Source organism: Rhinoderma darwinii, chromosome 7 (genome assembly GCF_050947455.1).
Source record: "Rhinoderma darwinii isolate aRhiDar2 chromosome 7, aRhiDar2.hap1, whole genome shotgun sequence".
In the NCBI taxonomy this organism is placed as follows: domain Eukaryota; kingdom Metazoa; phylum Chordata; class Amphibia; order Anura; family Rhinodermatidae; genus Rhinoderma; species Rhinoderma darwinii.
The window spans coordinates 93261175-93278221 of NC_134693.1; the positions used below are offsets into that span (position 1 = coordinate 93261175).

At 42.6% G+C, this 17047-nt stretch overlaps 1 protein-coding gene across 3 annotated transcripts in view; it reads right to left on the bottom strand.

The window, feature by feature from the left end:
• Positions 1 to 17047, bottom strand: part of TMEM184B (transmembrane protein 184B) — a 157674-nt gene that overhangs the window by 57289 nt on the left and 83338 nt on the right. For all 3 annotated transcript variants that reach the window (XM_075833691.1, XM_075833690.1, XM_075833692.1), the window contains exon 5: positions 2079 to 2169. In XM_075833691.1, coding sequence (XP_075689806.1) covers positions 2079 to 2169 — 91 coding nt within the window. The remainder of the gene's footprint in view (positions 1 to 2078; positions 2170 to 17047) is intronic.

Sequence of the window (17047 nt, forward strand, 5' to 3'; positions counted from 1 at the left end):
TAACATTACTAGTGTCCTGATAATGAATACACATGACCATCCAGCCTGGACGTCATGTGTACTCAGAATCCTGACACTTCTGAATCTTTTTTTGTGAGATTCCAGCAATATCCGACTGAGGGTGCCGTCATGCAAATTCGCTCCCAGGTTCCTTGGACCATTTGTGATCCTGCAGCGGATCAACCCGGTCTCTTATAAGCTTCGGCTGCCCGCGACCCTCCGGATCCCCAACTCCTTTCACGTTTCTCTCCTGAAACCGGTGGTCCTGAACTGCTACTCTAAGACTCTTAGCCCTGCAGTTGCCCCCAGCGGTACGGACGAGATATTTGAGGTTAAGGAGATCCTAGACAACACAAAAGTAAGAGGAAGAACCTTTTTTTATTTAGTAGATTGGAGGCGGTTTGGTCCAGCAGAGGGGTCCAGCGAGCCAGAAGAGAATCTCAATGCTCCTACCCTCATTAAGAAGTTTCCCGTTCTGGTCCCAAGAGGGGGGATACTGTAACGTCCATTGTCGCGGACGACGAACTCCTCCCATCCTGTCGACGCCCTTCTCTCCAGAGATGTCTGCACACGTGGCCGTCCTGTTCCGCAGTGACCGCTAGGGTGTGCTCGTGAGCTCAGTCCAGCCTTAAGGAGCCGGAGCGCACACGTGTGTGAGATTGAGCTGATTGCTCCCAGATCACCCTGGACTAGAAGAAGGGCTCTGCCCTTCCCTGCATTGCCTGAGCGTGTTTGTATCTACCTGTGTCTCTTGCAAATGGTTTCTTGAGTGTTTTCCAGTTCCAGAGTTCCCTTTCCTGCTACCTGTATCCTGTGCTATACTGAGTTAGAGTCGTGTCGCCTACTACACCCGCTGTTTCGCCGCACCTGTTGTCTGCCTGCTTCCAGAGTTCCATCCGAGCCTAAATCATCGCTACTGTATGAATGGCCACAGGTACCTTTATCCGAACAATAGATATTGACTTTGTCCCCTGTTTGGCCAGCTGCTATACCGCTATGGCAGTATGGCCCAGTGTGTCCACATACCCACAGATCATGACAGGTGCGATAGGAGTCGCTGAGGCACTGAAGTAGTGGCCAGTGGGATGCCCACTAAGAACTTTTGATGGTAGTCGTAAGCATCTGCCATCATCCACAGAACAGATAGTGAAGTTATTTTAGTTATGATAAATTCGAGGAAAAGCTAAACAAACATTTAAACTATGTTTGCCCACAGCAGTACTGTAGTGATCCACCTGCGCTGCGGTCTAAGCAGCCACATCGGCATACAACACTGGATAGCTAATATTTGTTTCTAGATCTTGTCTTAGTGCAATTTCCAGGGGACACCTTTAGGTAGATCCGGATTTGCTGGTTAGGCCAACGCCCTATGGTCCTGTCAATCCGAGAATTATAGCACTCGGTTTGTGGTAGAAGGGAAAGCAATTTCGGACCGTTCCTCTAATCTGGTTGTGCGATCATCCAATTTAGCCCTGTACTCCTCAATAAAGTGGACCAAGTTATCAGCCTTGAATTCCAGGTCATCAGTATATTGGTCCTGCAGTGTAAAGTCCCATACAACTGCGAACAGTTCTACCTGAAGAAGAGTTTCGGATGTGTTGTCGAAGTTCAGAATGAGATTCAGATAGGCTCTCCTGGGAGGTAGCCACATTGTCTAAAGGAGATCCAGGAGAGTGACAACAATTTAGAAGTGTTCCTCGTCATATCAGAGGCCATAAAAAAAGTGAGTGAAGCAGCACAAGTCCCGATAAATAGGATGGAGTCTCGCCATCCTGTATTGGATAAACCCCAGCCGATTGTCTACAATTTTTCCACCAGTGTTCGTACAGCAGCACACTGGTGGAAAGATATCACAAGCCATGGCTGAAATGAAAACAGCGCTGAAGTGGTGTTGCAGTTGTGCTGCGGAAAGTACAGGTGTGCACAGGAGCAGAGTACATGACGACATGTCCGCCATCATCCAGAGGCGCTGATAGGAGTATGAACTGCTAATTTTTTTATTTTTCTTAAAATACATACTGCAGATATAGAATATGCCTGTGCACACTTTTACACTCTAAGTACATTATAATACTCACTCAATGGTTTTCCCCCGAATCTCGGTCATGATATTACTCTCTCCTCCAAGATATTCATAGCAAAGACTTAGGAAATTGTAGATGACAAATGCTGTAAACATAAAGGAGTATTTATTTACACAAACACCAATTGAAATAGAAACAGAATAAAGACTGAATACACCCAAACCGTATTCATTTACTAATAACTAAATTATAATAAGGCTATGTTCACACGGAGTATTTTGGGGGAGGAATATCTGCCTCAAAATTCCGTTTGGAACTTTGAGGCAGATATTCCTCTCCCTGCACGCCGATTTTCGGGGCGATTATCGTGCCGTTTTTCGCCCGCGGCCATTGAGCGCCGCGGGCATAAAGCAGCGAGAAATACGCTTTCTCCTGCCTCCCATTGAAGTCAATGGGAGGTCAGAGGCGGAAGCGCCCGAAGATAGGGCAGGTCGCTTCTTTTTCCCGCGAGGCAGTTTTACTGCTCGCGGGAAAAAGACGCCGATGCCTCCCATTGAAATCAATGGGAGGTGTTCTCGTGCCGTTTTTGCCGAGTTTTGCGACGCGGTTTCCGCGTCAAAAAACTCGGCAAAATACCCCGTGTGAACATAGCCTTAGTGTGCAAACAAAATTCATTATTTTATAGCATTCATTGTCCTGGTGACAATTAGATAAAGTTATAATAAGTATTCCCCTTAGCTGGAAGTGCATCTGTGCAGGAAAAAACAGCACAGGGGACGCATCGCCCAAAAATCAGAGCTGCTGCCCCTTCTTTCTCAGGCTTGGTGGGGGTGCGAGATGTCTGATCCCCACCGGTCATAAACTGATGGTATATCCCAGCCATATGCTATAATTTTATTAGATGGGAATTAACTACATTTTATTAATGGGTATTATATAACAGGAGAACTCGTCTATTTAGTCCCTATCCACACAGTACGTGGAATGTCAGAAAGCAGCAAGATTAGCAGAACACTAAACACAGAAAGTGACTGCCCATCTCCCTTAGTAATCTTTATTATTATCACAAGTAACAGCAACTGGGAGGGGGGGGGGGATGCACAACACAAGGACAGCACAAGAGCAAGAGATACAACGATTACGGAAAGAAGAAAATAAAAAAAATAAAAAAAGGTTATCACGCAAAGGAAGACACCACTAAAAGAAACATAGGACCAAAATAAAACTAGAAATATCTCTGATGAGTGAACATATTAAAAAAGGTTTGTCTCATGCACACAACCCCTGTCCATATGTCCTATTGGGGCATATGGACATCATAGAGTAGGGTCAGAATGGAGAGCTGGTAGACCAGGCTTCCCCAGGAAAATCAGCCAGGGGTGCCAGGACTTAAAATTTCTCTGATGAGAGAGGGAGTCGGTCACCAGAAATTCCCTTTAGGGTCAGTTCACACTGCGTTTGAGACACTTTTTATTGATGCGTAAACCGCGTCAGAAAACGCGACAAAAAAATGTCCGAATGTGCCTCCTATTGATTTCAATGGGAGGCAGAGGCGTTGTTTTTTTCCCTATTTTCAGGCGTTTACGTCTCTGACCACCCATTGACATCAATGGGAGGCAGATAAAGCGTATTTCGCTGAGTTTTTTCCCGCGGCGCTCAATGGCGGAGTGTGAAAAAACGCAGCAAACGGCGTGCAGGCAGATCAAAATCTGCCTCAAAAGTCAAAACTGAATTTTGAGGCAGAATTTTCTACCTGCAAATAAACTGTGTGAACATACCCTTAAAATAGACGTTATGACAGTAATGGTAGAGATTCAAACACAAGAATGGTTTGGCAAAAAGATGCCAGCTCACCAAAGGCGACTCAAGTAGAGCCTCAAAAACATAATTACAATATAATTTTAAAAGCCTGAGGCTGGATTCACATTGTGCATTTTTATTGCAGCTTTAAATGCTGCCACAAAAACGCAAGGATTAACTACCAACGCGTTTTTACAAAGTGTTGCGGCTGTAAGCCTATCAGCAGTAAATGCAGAAGTGGATTACAGCTAAAACATATAAAAAAATGCATGCGTTTTTTTCAGGCAGCCAAAAGAAGAATCTATATCTAACAGGTGTGCCTATAGTGCTGACAGGTGGTACTCCTGGCACAAAAAGGGAATATGGAGGTTATAGATGAGGATCCCCGACTTGGACCCCCTCCATATTAGCCAGAACGAAGACCTGCCTAATGACAGCCGGGCTCCTGCTCCAACGATCGAAGTTTACTTAGATCGCAGTGGCTTAACAAGTTAAATACGACGGCCAATAGAGAACGCACCATTTAAATAGTTTACAGAGGGAGCTCCCGCTCACCCATCGGCGGCCCACAAATGCAGTTGCGGGCCTACGATGGGGTGTCACGGCAGCCGGGGGCCTGATAAAAACCCCCAGGTCTGCACTGGGCATATGCAGATTACCTGTCAGATTTACACTGACAGGCAATAATGCTTTGGTATACTAAGTATACCAAAGCATTATAGCAGGGATCTAAAGATCGCATAGTAAAGTCCCCTAGTGGGCCTAAAAAAAATAAAGTACCGTAAGTAATGTGACATAAAAATGACAGTAAAAAAAATAAAAAAATAAAAAAGAAGCAAAACCATTTTTTTTCCATAAAAAGTGGTTTTATTTAGTAAAAAATAAATAAAAGTACACATTTATGTTATCACCGCCACTGTAATGACTCAAAACAATTTAAACCGCAAGGTTAACACCATAAAATGCAATAAAACAATTACAAAATTGCAATTTTTTTCCATTGCCCCCCCAAAAAAAAAAAGCCATAATAGAAGTTAATCAGTACCATGTACCCCAAAACAGTATCAGTTAAAACTACGTCTCGTCCCACAAAAAAACAAACCCCAAAAAATCACTTAATTGACGGAAAAATAAAAAAAAACTTACGGCTCTTGGAAAGAGACGATGCAAAAACAAATAAATGTTAGTGTTTTTATTGTGCAAAAGTCGTAAAACATAGAAAACCTATTCATATGTGGTATCGTAGTAATCTTACCGACCCATAGAATAAAGGTAATGGTTTATTTATGCCGCACAGTGAACGGCGTCAATTTAAAACGCATGGAATAGCGGAATTTCAGGTTTTTTTTAATATTCCCCCGAAAAATGTTAATAAAAGTTAGTAAAAAAAATGATATGTACCCCTAAATGGTGGCATTAAAAAGTACAACTAATCCCGCAGAAAACAAGTCCTCATACAGCTTGGTCGACAGAAAAATAGAAAAAGGTATAGCTCTTTGAATGAGACTATAGAAAAACAAAAAAAATTGCTTGGTCATTAGGGTCTAAAATAGTCTGGACACTAAGGGGTTAAAGGACGAGTGTCACGGAAAACATTTTTTGCTATCAATTTGCATTTAGTGTTTTATTATAAAATCTTTTATTTATGTGTGTTTGTGTTTTACTTTTTTATAACTTTTACTTCACTACGGGGGCTGCCATTTTGTTTTTCATCTCTGTATGTGTCGATTAACGACACATACAGAGATGGAATACGGCAGCTACAGTGCATAGGAGTCAATGAACGGGAGCCGTTCCATTGACTTTGCTCTATGGCTCTGTACTGCGCAGACGCAGGTCAGAGTCACACAGAGCAGAGCAGCTGTTTGCAGGGAGAGAGCAGGCGCCATCCTGAAGACCAGCTGCACTGCAGGTAAGATGTGTGTCTCTGCATGTCCCACTCTATCTCACAGACCCCCGCTCTCGTGACCCGACGCGCCCCCCCCCCCCAAAGTCTCAGCACAACTAGAGATTTACCGTTCAGGGGTCTGGGAAAGCTGGGTGACCACCATTACCCCTCCTACTGGAGTGTGAGATTCATTAGTCACATCCCAAAACACACTCCAGTAGGAGTAATGGTGGTCACCCAGCTTTCCCAGACCCCTGAACGATAAATCTCTCTTGTTGTGCTGAGACAGAGGTTCATTAGTCACATTCCCAAACAGTCTCAGCACAACTAGAGAGATTTACCGTTCAGGGGTCTGGGAAAGCTGGGTGACCACCATTACCCCTCCCACGGGAGTGTGAGAGGTTCATTAGTCACATCCCTAAACACTCCAGTATGTGGGGTAATGGTGGTCACCCAGCTTTCCCAGACGCAGATATAACCAGGAAAGGGCTGGATGGACGGGCTGAGGGTGCACAGGGTTTTTGGTGATCCCCCTCTGTCATGTGATCGGACCTAGGTTACCGGTTCATCAGACGGGGTTCATGTGACTATAAATCTGTCCATAACAAGAGACAGTGCACTCAGGACAAGCCCTGCCCTCATGCCGTAGTTGTATGGTTCTGTCTGCAGTGATGGCGGTGGGTGGCTCTGACACCCGCCTCCCCCGTCGGGTCATCTCAGGACAGAAGGGGTGTCCGGATTGGAGACACAGCGCCGCACCTGTCCTCAGGTTGTGTCTGGTATTGCAGTTCACCTCCATTGAAGTGAATAGGACAGAGCTGTAATACCACACACGACCTGAGGACAGGTGCAGCGCCATGTTTTCCTGGACGACCCCTTTAAGACTTTTCCCGTGTGTGTGTGGCAGAGCGGAGTGTGCACGGGCGCCGCTGATACTTCATAGCAGCTTATCAGCTGTTTTGAAGAATCAGCGGCGAGCACCCCCCTCCCCACACACACACACACACACACAAATCCCCCAAACACGCAAAATCGAGTGTAATCAAGCGTTTGTGTTTTTTTGCACGTAAAATGTGCAAAAAAAAACCATGTCAAATACACGTCGTGTGAACCGGTCAACTGAAAAGTCATTCACTTCACTTTCATCATTCTAAGGCTGGGTTCACACGACCTATTTTCAGGCGTAAACGAGGCGTTTTACGCCTCGATTTACGCCTGAAAAGACGGCTCCAATACGTCGGCAAACATCTGCCCATTCATTTGAATGGGTTTGCCGACGTACTGTGCCGACGACCTGTCATTTTACGCGTCGCTGTCAAAAGACGGCGCGTAAAATAACAGCCTCGGCAAATAAGTGCAGGACACTTCTTGGGACGTAATTTGAGCCGTTTTTCATTGAATTCAATGAAGAACCGCTCCAAATTACGGCCGTAATTGACGCCTCGCAAAACGCGAGTACGAGCAATTACGTCTGAAATGACGGAGATGTTTTCTCCTGAAAACAGCTCCGTCATTTCAGACGTAAATGCAGTTAGCGTGTGCACATACCCTAAGGGTATGTTCACACACAATGTTTTCAGCTGAAAAATCGGAAGCAGAACGCCTACAAGCATCTGGCCATTGGTTTCAATGGGAAATACGGCGTTCTGTTCCGACAGGGCGTTTTTTACGTGGTAGTTTTCCAAAAACGGCACGTAAAAAGACGCCCGACCAAAATGAAGTGCACATCACTTCTTGGGACGTTTTTGGAGCAGTTTTTCATTGACTTTATAGAAAAACAGCTCCAAAAACGGCCGTTAAAAAACGCGAGTTTGATTAAAAAATGGCTGAAAATCAGGAGCTGTTTTCCCTTTGTTTAGTAAGCGTGTGAACATACACTTAGCATTTTGGTGTGTCCTATAACTTCTGCCAGCTGCAGAATCACACCCAATATGGCTGCCGGACACTGCTTAGCAATTTGAAGACACCTTTACCTGGCTTGTGAGAGGGGGGGTGAGGTTCCCTCCCACATTTACAGCAGCTGTGAGTCAGGTTGCTTTGCCTTATTCACCTTGCTGTAATTCTGGGAAGTGCTCCCCCTGGTGGTCAACATTGGAAAACATGTCAAATTATTATTTAATTTTTAATACTTTCCACCATACGGAAAAAAATAAAGAATACAGCAAAAAACGTAAAAAATATAATAGAAATAAAGTAACGACACTTAAAAAAAAAAGGTTTAATTTGCGATACATTCCCTTTAAGAACCAAGCCTATTTTTGTGTTCAGGATTGCTGGAGTGTTTTTGTGTTGCTGCATTTCAAGAGCATTAACTTTTCTATTTTTCCTCCGATTCTAGAAGGGCTTGTTTTGTTTTTTCATTTAAGGAGTTAAACTAGCGGCATGCCGCTCGTTACAGTGAAGTGTTAGATGTATCATACATGTCTGCTCCATACCCTCTCCCCCCCTTTCCCATCTATGCTGTGAGTACACGTAAAATTTCAGGAAGGGGTTAAAGGACCCATTGTGGCTTTTTTTTTTTTTTTTTTTTATTAAAATGCATTCATTTGGAGATAAAAACAAACTTTTGTAGTTGAATTAAAAAAAAAAAGCCACAGATTTTCAAAGCTCAGATCCACTTTGACTTGATCAGAACATTAGAAAATCTCTTTAGAAGCACACAAGAGCTGCGGTCACCCGACTTATTTGGTTCAGAACGGCTTTCTGCAGCTACTATGTACTGTAATACATAGAAGCTTCAGAAGTAAAACAGTGCATGTGTTTTTATAAAAAAAAAGTCAAAATGACAAAAGTTGTTTTCATCTACAAATAAATGCATATTTTTTTTATTTAATAAAAAGCCTCAACGCTGTCTATAGCATCTAGCCCGTTGGCATCTTGTGGGTTGTAGTTTTAGTTTTTAAAAGGCACCATTAAAGGGGTTTTCCTATGGGGGACATTTAAGACATATCCACAGGTTAAATGCCAGATAGATGCAGGTCCCACCTATCTCTAGAACGCAACCATCTAAAACCCATTCTAGCTTTTTGTGCTCATGCTGACTCTCGGCCAGTTCTTGATTACATGGTCAGGAGTTACAGAAACAGCATAACTCGCATTCAGTTCTATGGGAGTTATGGAAACAGCGTAGCTCAGCTAGTTACGCGGTTTCTGTAACTCCCGACCATGTAATCAGTAAATGGCCGGAAGTCAGTGTGCACAAAAAGCTATAACAGGGGTTTAGGGGGTCCCGTTGTAGAGATAGGTGCGGGTCCCAGAGGTGGGAGCCACATCTATCTGAAATTTATTACATAGATCCTGTGGATATGTCATAGATGTCCCTCATCGGAAAACCCCTTTAACCCCTTCCCGCTCCTGGACGTACTATTAGGTCATGGCAGCTGTATCGTTCGCGCTCCATGACCTAATAGTACGTCTCGGGAGTAACGGCCGTTTCGGCCGTCCTCCCGACACATACAGGAGCTGTGACAGCTGCTGTCTCGTACAGCAGCTGTCACAGCTCCTACAGCGGGGACCGATCGCTGTGTCCCCGCTGATTAACCCCTTAAAAGCCGCGTTCTATAGAGATCGCGGCTTTTTAGGGGTTAAGCTGCCATCGCCGGCCTGCTACACGATAGCGGCCGGCGATGGTGACTATGGCAACCAGACACCAAACAATGTCGTCCGGATATGCCATAGACAGAAGCCTAGTGGGTCCTGACGCAGTGGGACAAAGTAATAAAGTTAAAAAAAAAAGTGTAAAAATAAGAAAATAAAAGTTTTAAGTATTAAAAAGTAAAAATCCCCTTTTTACCTTGTCATTTATTAATAAAAATATATAAACAAACAAATAAACTATAGATAATTGGTATCGCCGCGTCCGTAACGACCTGAACTACAAAATTACTTCGTTATTTATCCCGCACGGTGAACGCCGTAAAAGAAAGTAATAATAAACCGTACCACAATCACAATTGTTTGGTCACTTCACCTCCCCAAAAAATGGAACAAACTGAGATCAAAAGGTCGCATGTACCTAAAAATGGTAATTATCGAAACTACAGTTCGTTACGCAAAAAATAAGTCCTCGCACGGCTTTATTGATTGAAAAATAAAAAAAGTTCTGGCGCTTAGAATAAGGTAACACAAAAAGTTAATTATTTTTTACAAAACGTATTTTATTGTGGAAACGCCATAAGACATTAAAAAAAAAAACTATAAACATCTGGTATCGCCATAATCGTATCGCCCCGCAGAATAAAGTGAATATGTCATTTATAGCGCACGGTGAATGCTGTAAAAAAAAAAAATAGAATAAAAAAACAAATAGTAGAATTGCTGTTTTTTAGTCACCACGCCACCTAAAAATAGAATAAAAACTAATCAAAAAGCCGCATGCACCCCAAGAAAACTACAATGGATTCCTCAAGGGGTCTAGTTTCCAAATTGGGGTCACTTTTGGGGGGTTTCTAATGTTTTGGCACCTCTTCAAACCGGACATGGGGCCTAATAAAAAAAAGAGGCCTCAAAATCCACTATGTGCTCCTTTGCTTCGGAGGCCGGTGCTTCAGTCCATTACCGCACTAGGGCCACATGTGGGATATTTCTCAAAACTGCAGAATCTGGGCAATACGTATTAAGTTGCGTTTCTCGGATAAATCCTTTTGTGTTATAAAAAAATGGTATAAAGGGGATTTTCTGACAAAAAAAATTATGTAAATTTCACCTCTACTTTGCTCTAAATTTCTGTGAAACACCTAAAGGGTTCATAAACTTTCTAAATGCTGTTGTGAATACTTTGAGGGGTCTAGTTTCTAAAATGGGGTGTTTGATAGGTTTCTAATATATGGGCCCCTCAAAGCAACTTCAGAACTGAAACCTAAAAAAATTAATAAATGAGGCAATACTTTGCTTCTTACATTATACTGATAATGAGCCGTGCCCACCCCGAGATGACCCCAGTTTTGACCGTTTGTATAAACGGAGACCCCTATTAGACCGTTTCAGTGCCCGGTTTTCCCAATCATACACCCCCGAGAAGTGTATTTCTATTGATGAGTCCCTGGTACATTTTAAAGGGAGGGTTCAATTCCACGAGTACCTGCCGGGTAAGAGGGCAAGGTATTGCATGAAGATGTATAAGCTGTGCGAGAGTGCATCAGGGTATACCTACAGATTTAGGATATATGAAGGAAAGGCCACCCCCAAACCAGACTGCATCCTGGACTACAATAGGTACATGGGAGGGGTGGACTTGTCAGATCAAGTCGTGAAGCCCTACAGCGCCATGCGGTGTGGCATAAGACGCTGGCCGGGCACATCATACAGATGGCATTGTACAATGTGTACGTGCTACATCGATGTGCAGGCCAGAGGGGAACTTTCCTGGAATTTCAAGAGGTGATTATCAAGAACCTAATCTTTAGGGACCAAGAAGGGGGGGCACCCAGTACTTCTGGAAGCGAGGCCACACGCATCGTACCAGGGCAGCAACACTTTCCAGGAGAAGTTCCCCAAACTGGCAAGAAGGGAAAAAGTCAAAAGAGGTGCAAAGTCTGCTATAAGAGTGCGATAAGGGATGACACAATATATCAATGTGACACGTGTCCCGAATAACCTGAGCTCTGTATGAAAGTGTTTTAAAATTTATCATACATCCCTTTGTTTATAATTTACCCCAATTTTACTTACCGTGATGCACTCCGCACAGCTTATCCCCCCTCGTCTTTCCCCTCTGGGCCCTGCTGTGTGCCCAGGCAGCTGATAACAGCGACATGTAGGGTATTGCGATACCCGTGAGAACCCACATTACAGTTTATGGGGTGTAGGTCTCCGGTCAAAATGCTCACTACACCTCTAGATGAATGCCTTAAGGGTGTAGTTTTTAAAACGGGGTCACAACTGTACTGGTACCTCAGGGGCTTCTGCATACATGACTTCGCACTAGAAAATCCCCAGTAGGCCAAATGGTGGTCCTTTCCTTTTGAGCCCTCCCATGGGCCCACACGGCAGTTTATCACCACAAATGGGGTATTGCTGCACTCAGGAGAAATTGGGAAACAAAATGGGGTATTTTGTTCCCTGTGAAAATAAGAAATTTTGATCACAAATGACATTTTATTGGAAAAATTGTCATTTTTCTCATTTCACAGACCAATTCAAATACGTGCTGTGAAAAAACTGTGCGGTCAAAATGGTAAACAACCATAAATGAATTCCTTGAGGGGTGTAGTTTCCAAAATGGGGTCACTATTGGGGGTTTCCTACTGTTTTGGCACCTCAACACCTCTTCAAACCTGGCATGCTGCCTAAAATATATTCTAATAAAAAAGAGGCCTCAAAATGCACTAGGTGCTTCTTTGCTTCTAGGACTTGTGTTTTATTCCACGAGCACAGTAGAGCCACATGTGGGACATTTCTAAAAACTGCAGAATCTGGACAATACATATTTAGTAGTATTTCTCTGGTAAAACCTTCTGTGTTACAGAAAAAAATTTAATAAAATTGAAATTCAGCAAGAAAAATGAAATGTGCAAATTTCACGTCCACTTTTCTATAATTCCTGTGAAATGCCTGAAGGGTTAAAAAACTTTCTAAATGCTGTTTTGAATACTTTGAGGGGTCTAGTTTTTAAAACGGGGTGTTTTATCAGGGTTTCTAATACATAGGCCCCTCAAAGCCACATTGGAACCGAACAGGTACCTTAAAAAAAAGGCTTTTGAAATTTTCTTAAAAATATGAGAAATTGCTGTTTATGTTCTAAGCCTTGTAACGTCCAAGAAAAATAAAAGAATGTTCAAAAAACGATGCCAATCTAAAGTAGACATATGGGAAATGTGAACTAGTAACTATTTTGGGTGGTATAACCGTCTGTTTTACAAGCAGATACATTTCAATTCTGAAAAATTCTATTTTTTCAAAATTTTCTCTACATTTTGCAATTTTTCACCAATAAACACTGAATATATCGACCAAATTTTACCACGAACATGAAGCCCAATGTGTCACGAGAAAACGATCTCAGAATCGCTTGGATAGGTTTAAGCATTCAGACGTTATTACCACATAAAGTGAAATATGTCAGATTTGAAAAATGGGCTCTGAGCCTTAAAGAGACTCTGTCACCACATTATAAGTGCCCTATCTCCTATATAAGGAGATGGGCGCTGTAATGTAGGTGACAGTAATGCTTTTTATTTTAAAAAAAACGATCTTTTTTCACAAAGTTAGGAGCGATTTAGGTTTATGCTAATGAGCTTTCTTAATGCCCAAGTGGGCGTACTTTTACTTTAGACCAAGTGGGCGTTGTACAGAGGAGTGCATGACGCTGACCAATCGGTATCATGCACTCCTCTCCATTCATTTACACTGCACTAGCGATATAGATATATCACTATGTGCAGCCTCATACACAAACCCTAACATTACTAGTGTCCTGATAATGAATACACATGACCATCTAGCCTGGACGTCATGTGTACTCAGAATCCTGACACTTCTGACTCTTTTTTGTGAGATTCCAGCAACGGATACGAAATCTCGCGAGATCACGGAGCTAAACGAGATTTGGTTTCACTTGCCGGAATCTCACAAAAAAAGATTCAGAAGTGTCAGGATTCTGAGTACACATGACGTCCAGGCTGGATTTCATGTGTATTCATTATCAGGACACTGTAGTAATGTTAGGGTTTGTGTATGAGGCTGCACATAGCGATATATCTATATCGCTAGTGCAGTGTAAATGAATGGAGAGGAGTGCATGATGCCGATTGGTCCAAGTCCAAATTCTGGTATCGTGTCATCCCTACTCAGAGTTACCACTGTGTAATCAATCTACATTTTTGTCAACCCTATGGACGATTTTTTATTTGATTCAAAATTTTCTTATTTTTAGGAGTACCGTATTTTTCGGACTAGAAGACGCACCCAGGTTTTAGACAACAGAAAATAGTGGAAAAAAAACAACATATTTTACTACTTTTACAAGGAAAAAACTATTGGTTAAAAAAAAATATATTATATATTTGTTCGGTTTCACCACATTCTGAGAGCCATAACTTTTATATTTTTCCATCATTTGAGCAATGGGAGGGCTTATTTTTTGAGTGACGAGCTGTAGTTTTTATTATTGTAATTTTTTTGTTCACTTTTTATTTCACTTTTTTTAGCGCTGTGGTGACCAAAAAACAACAATTCTGGGGTTAAACATTTATTTTTTTTACGCCGCTCACCATGCGAGTGAAATAATGCTATATTGTAATAGTTCAGACTTTTACGGACGCAGTGATAACAATGGTTTCATTTTTTACATTGTGTTTGGGGAAAAAAAGGGAAAAAGAGATGTTGTTTTTTTTTTAACTTTTAATATTTCGTTTACACATTTTATTAGTTCCCCTAGGGGATTTGAACCAGCGATCATTAGATCACTGGTACAGTGCCCTGCAATACATGGTGGAGTTACAGAAACAGCGTAACTCGCTGAGCTACGCTGTTTCCGTAACTACCACAGTAGTGAATGGCAGTTACAGAAGCAACGTAGCATGCTACGCTGTTTCCGTAACTACTATTCAGTTGTATGGGAGTTACGCTGTTTCTGTAACCAGACCGTGTACTCTGTTTTTGTATCTACCGAGTTCCGAAAACAGCGTAGCTCACGGTGCTACACTGTTTCCGTAACTCCCATTCACTTCTAGGGGAGTTACGGAAACAGCCGAGTGCTCGCTGAGCTACACTGTTTCCGTAACTCCCGACCACCTAACCAGGAAGTGGCCGGGAGGCAGCGGAGCAGAGTAAGATCGAACAGGGTTTATGGGGCCCCGTTCTAGAGATAGGTGCGGGTCCCAGAGGTGGGACCCGAATCTATCTAACATTTATGACATATCCATGATCCACAGCACAGTGTGATTGTGCAGTGAAAGAAGCTGGGCTGGAACAATGAGGAGTGTATGACGCTGATTGGTCACTGATTGGTCAGCCTCATACACTCCTCTGTACAACACCCAGTTGGTAAAAAGTAAAAACACGCCCAGTTGTCCATTGAGAAACTCATTAGAATAAATCTAAACTAGCTCATAACTTGCTCATAAATGATCGTTTTTCAAAATAAACACCACTGATTTTATCTACATTACAGCGCCAATCAGATTATGTAGGAGATAGGACACTTATAATCTGGTGACAGAGCCTCTTTAAACGGCCAAGAACAGCGCCATCGCTGTTCCTGGCCGTTAGAGCAGCGTGTCAGCTGTAAAACACATCTGACACCGGCAGTGTAAGAAGCAGGCTCAGCGCGTGAGCCCACTCTGCTCCAAAAATCATCCCCTCCCTGCTCCATGATGTGCCGTCACATCATGAGTCTGGAAGGGGTTAAGTAAGAAGCGGTCAGGGGCCCGGCGCAGCCGGGTCCCTTGACTGCCGACTAAGACGCAAGGACTTTTTAGCAAGAATTACTGTGCATGCAATTCCCTTATCTCAAAAAAAATTAAATACCAAGACACAATTCTTTTACATAAGAGAATTGCAGGCGGAGTTATCCAATAATATATATTGATTATAAGGATTGTCCCTTAGCTGTTACGTGTGATCACGCTCACTTATAAAAAGGGACAATGCTGATAATCATCATGTATATTTGGCTCAGAGAATAAGAAGAGCAACTATGAGAGCAGGGGAACGCCAGGAACAATGAGAAACCAATTCCCAAAGCAAGGAATTAAGGCAAAACCCTGAAGGAAGACAAGCCTGTAACGAACAACGTCGTTCTCAAAGATCACAATTATAAATACTTATCATTCCTTTTGCTAGTAAAACCCGTATAACGGGTTATCTATATTAGTAATGTTATATTGTAATAGTTCCGTACACGGTGATACCAGTTACGTTTATTTATTTTTTTATATTACTTTGTGGGGGGGTGGGGGCAGAAGGGTTTTTTCCTTTAACATTTGTAATAGTTTTTTATTAACTGTAGTCAGACATATCAAAAGTTTGAATCAGTGGGTTCCGGGTGCCGAGACCTTCACAGTCTTTTAAACGAAGGTGCAGAAGCGCTCAGCTGAGTGCAGTCCTATGATCTGCACTCCTGGTTAAGCTGAAGACGGCTCTCATAGCGCGCGGATCACCGGCAATGGTGCAGGCCGCCCTGCTGAATGCTTCTGCACCTTCGTTCCAACGATGGTGGGGATCTCAGAACCCAGACCCACACCGATCCAAACTTTTGATATGTCTCTATGACATATCAAAACCTTGCAGAAAGTGCAGTTACTCTTTAACTGTTCTTACATTTGTAATATTTACCAGTCCCAATTACACCTTCACCCCACGATAGAGTCACGGTGGGCCAATGGGGTGACGGAGGGGGCTAACCCACCTCTTTCTAACGGCTTGTATGCCGCAGTCGCTATTGACTGACATCTTTTTTATTTTAGGGTGGGTTGGATTAAGAGGCTGCTGTGGGAGGTCAGCTTTATATTACAGCCAGCACCCACTGGAAGTATCATTAAATCCTATTGCGGCTTGAATACCGCAGTTAGGATGTAATCTAGGGATGTCACGATACCAGAATTTGGACTTAGATACCGATACTTCGTGTAGTATTGCGATTTTGATACCAAAACGATACTTTGCCAACAGTAATAAAAAAAAGTGCTTCAATTTTCTGATGTGAGGCGTGAGGTGTGATGAATTTAACCTCCATGAGCCTCACATTAATAGTAATTAACCCCATCATGTTTTTCAGTCATAATGGGTTAATATGTAAGGTACATGATGGGGTTAATTACTATTAATATGAGGCACATGGAGGTTAAGTTCAACACACCTCGTGCCTCACATTAGTAAGTGAAAGAAAGCAGGTTTTTATTTTATTTCTTTACAGCGTACACATCATAAATTATGCAAAGAAAATTGTTGTGCAGGTTATTACGGCCGCGCCAATACTGAATGTGTATATTTTATGTATTGAGACTTACTTTAATGTTTATTGTAAAAAAAAGTGTAGGTGTATTTTTTTAAAATTTTATATTACTTTGTTTTTACTTTATTTTTAAACTTTAATGTACTGGCATACATCTATATGCCAGTACATTAGCCTGTGTACTGATAGGTATGTTCTAACAACTGCCTGTGTACTAAGCATACCCTAACAGGAAATATGGTAGGACAGCCCTGGGGTCCTTCAATGGACCCTGGGCTGTCTGCCCATATATGGTATGTCCCTCAATCGCGTCACAGAGATTCCTGTGACGCGATCCAAGGGGCATCCCCCCCTTCTCATTTTCTTCTTGAAAGCTGCGGTCAGCTTTGATCGCAGCATTCAGGGGAATAACAGCGGAGATGAGAGGTTTCTCTTCTCTCC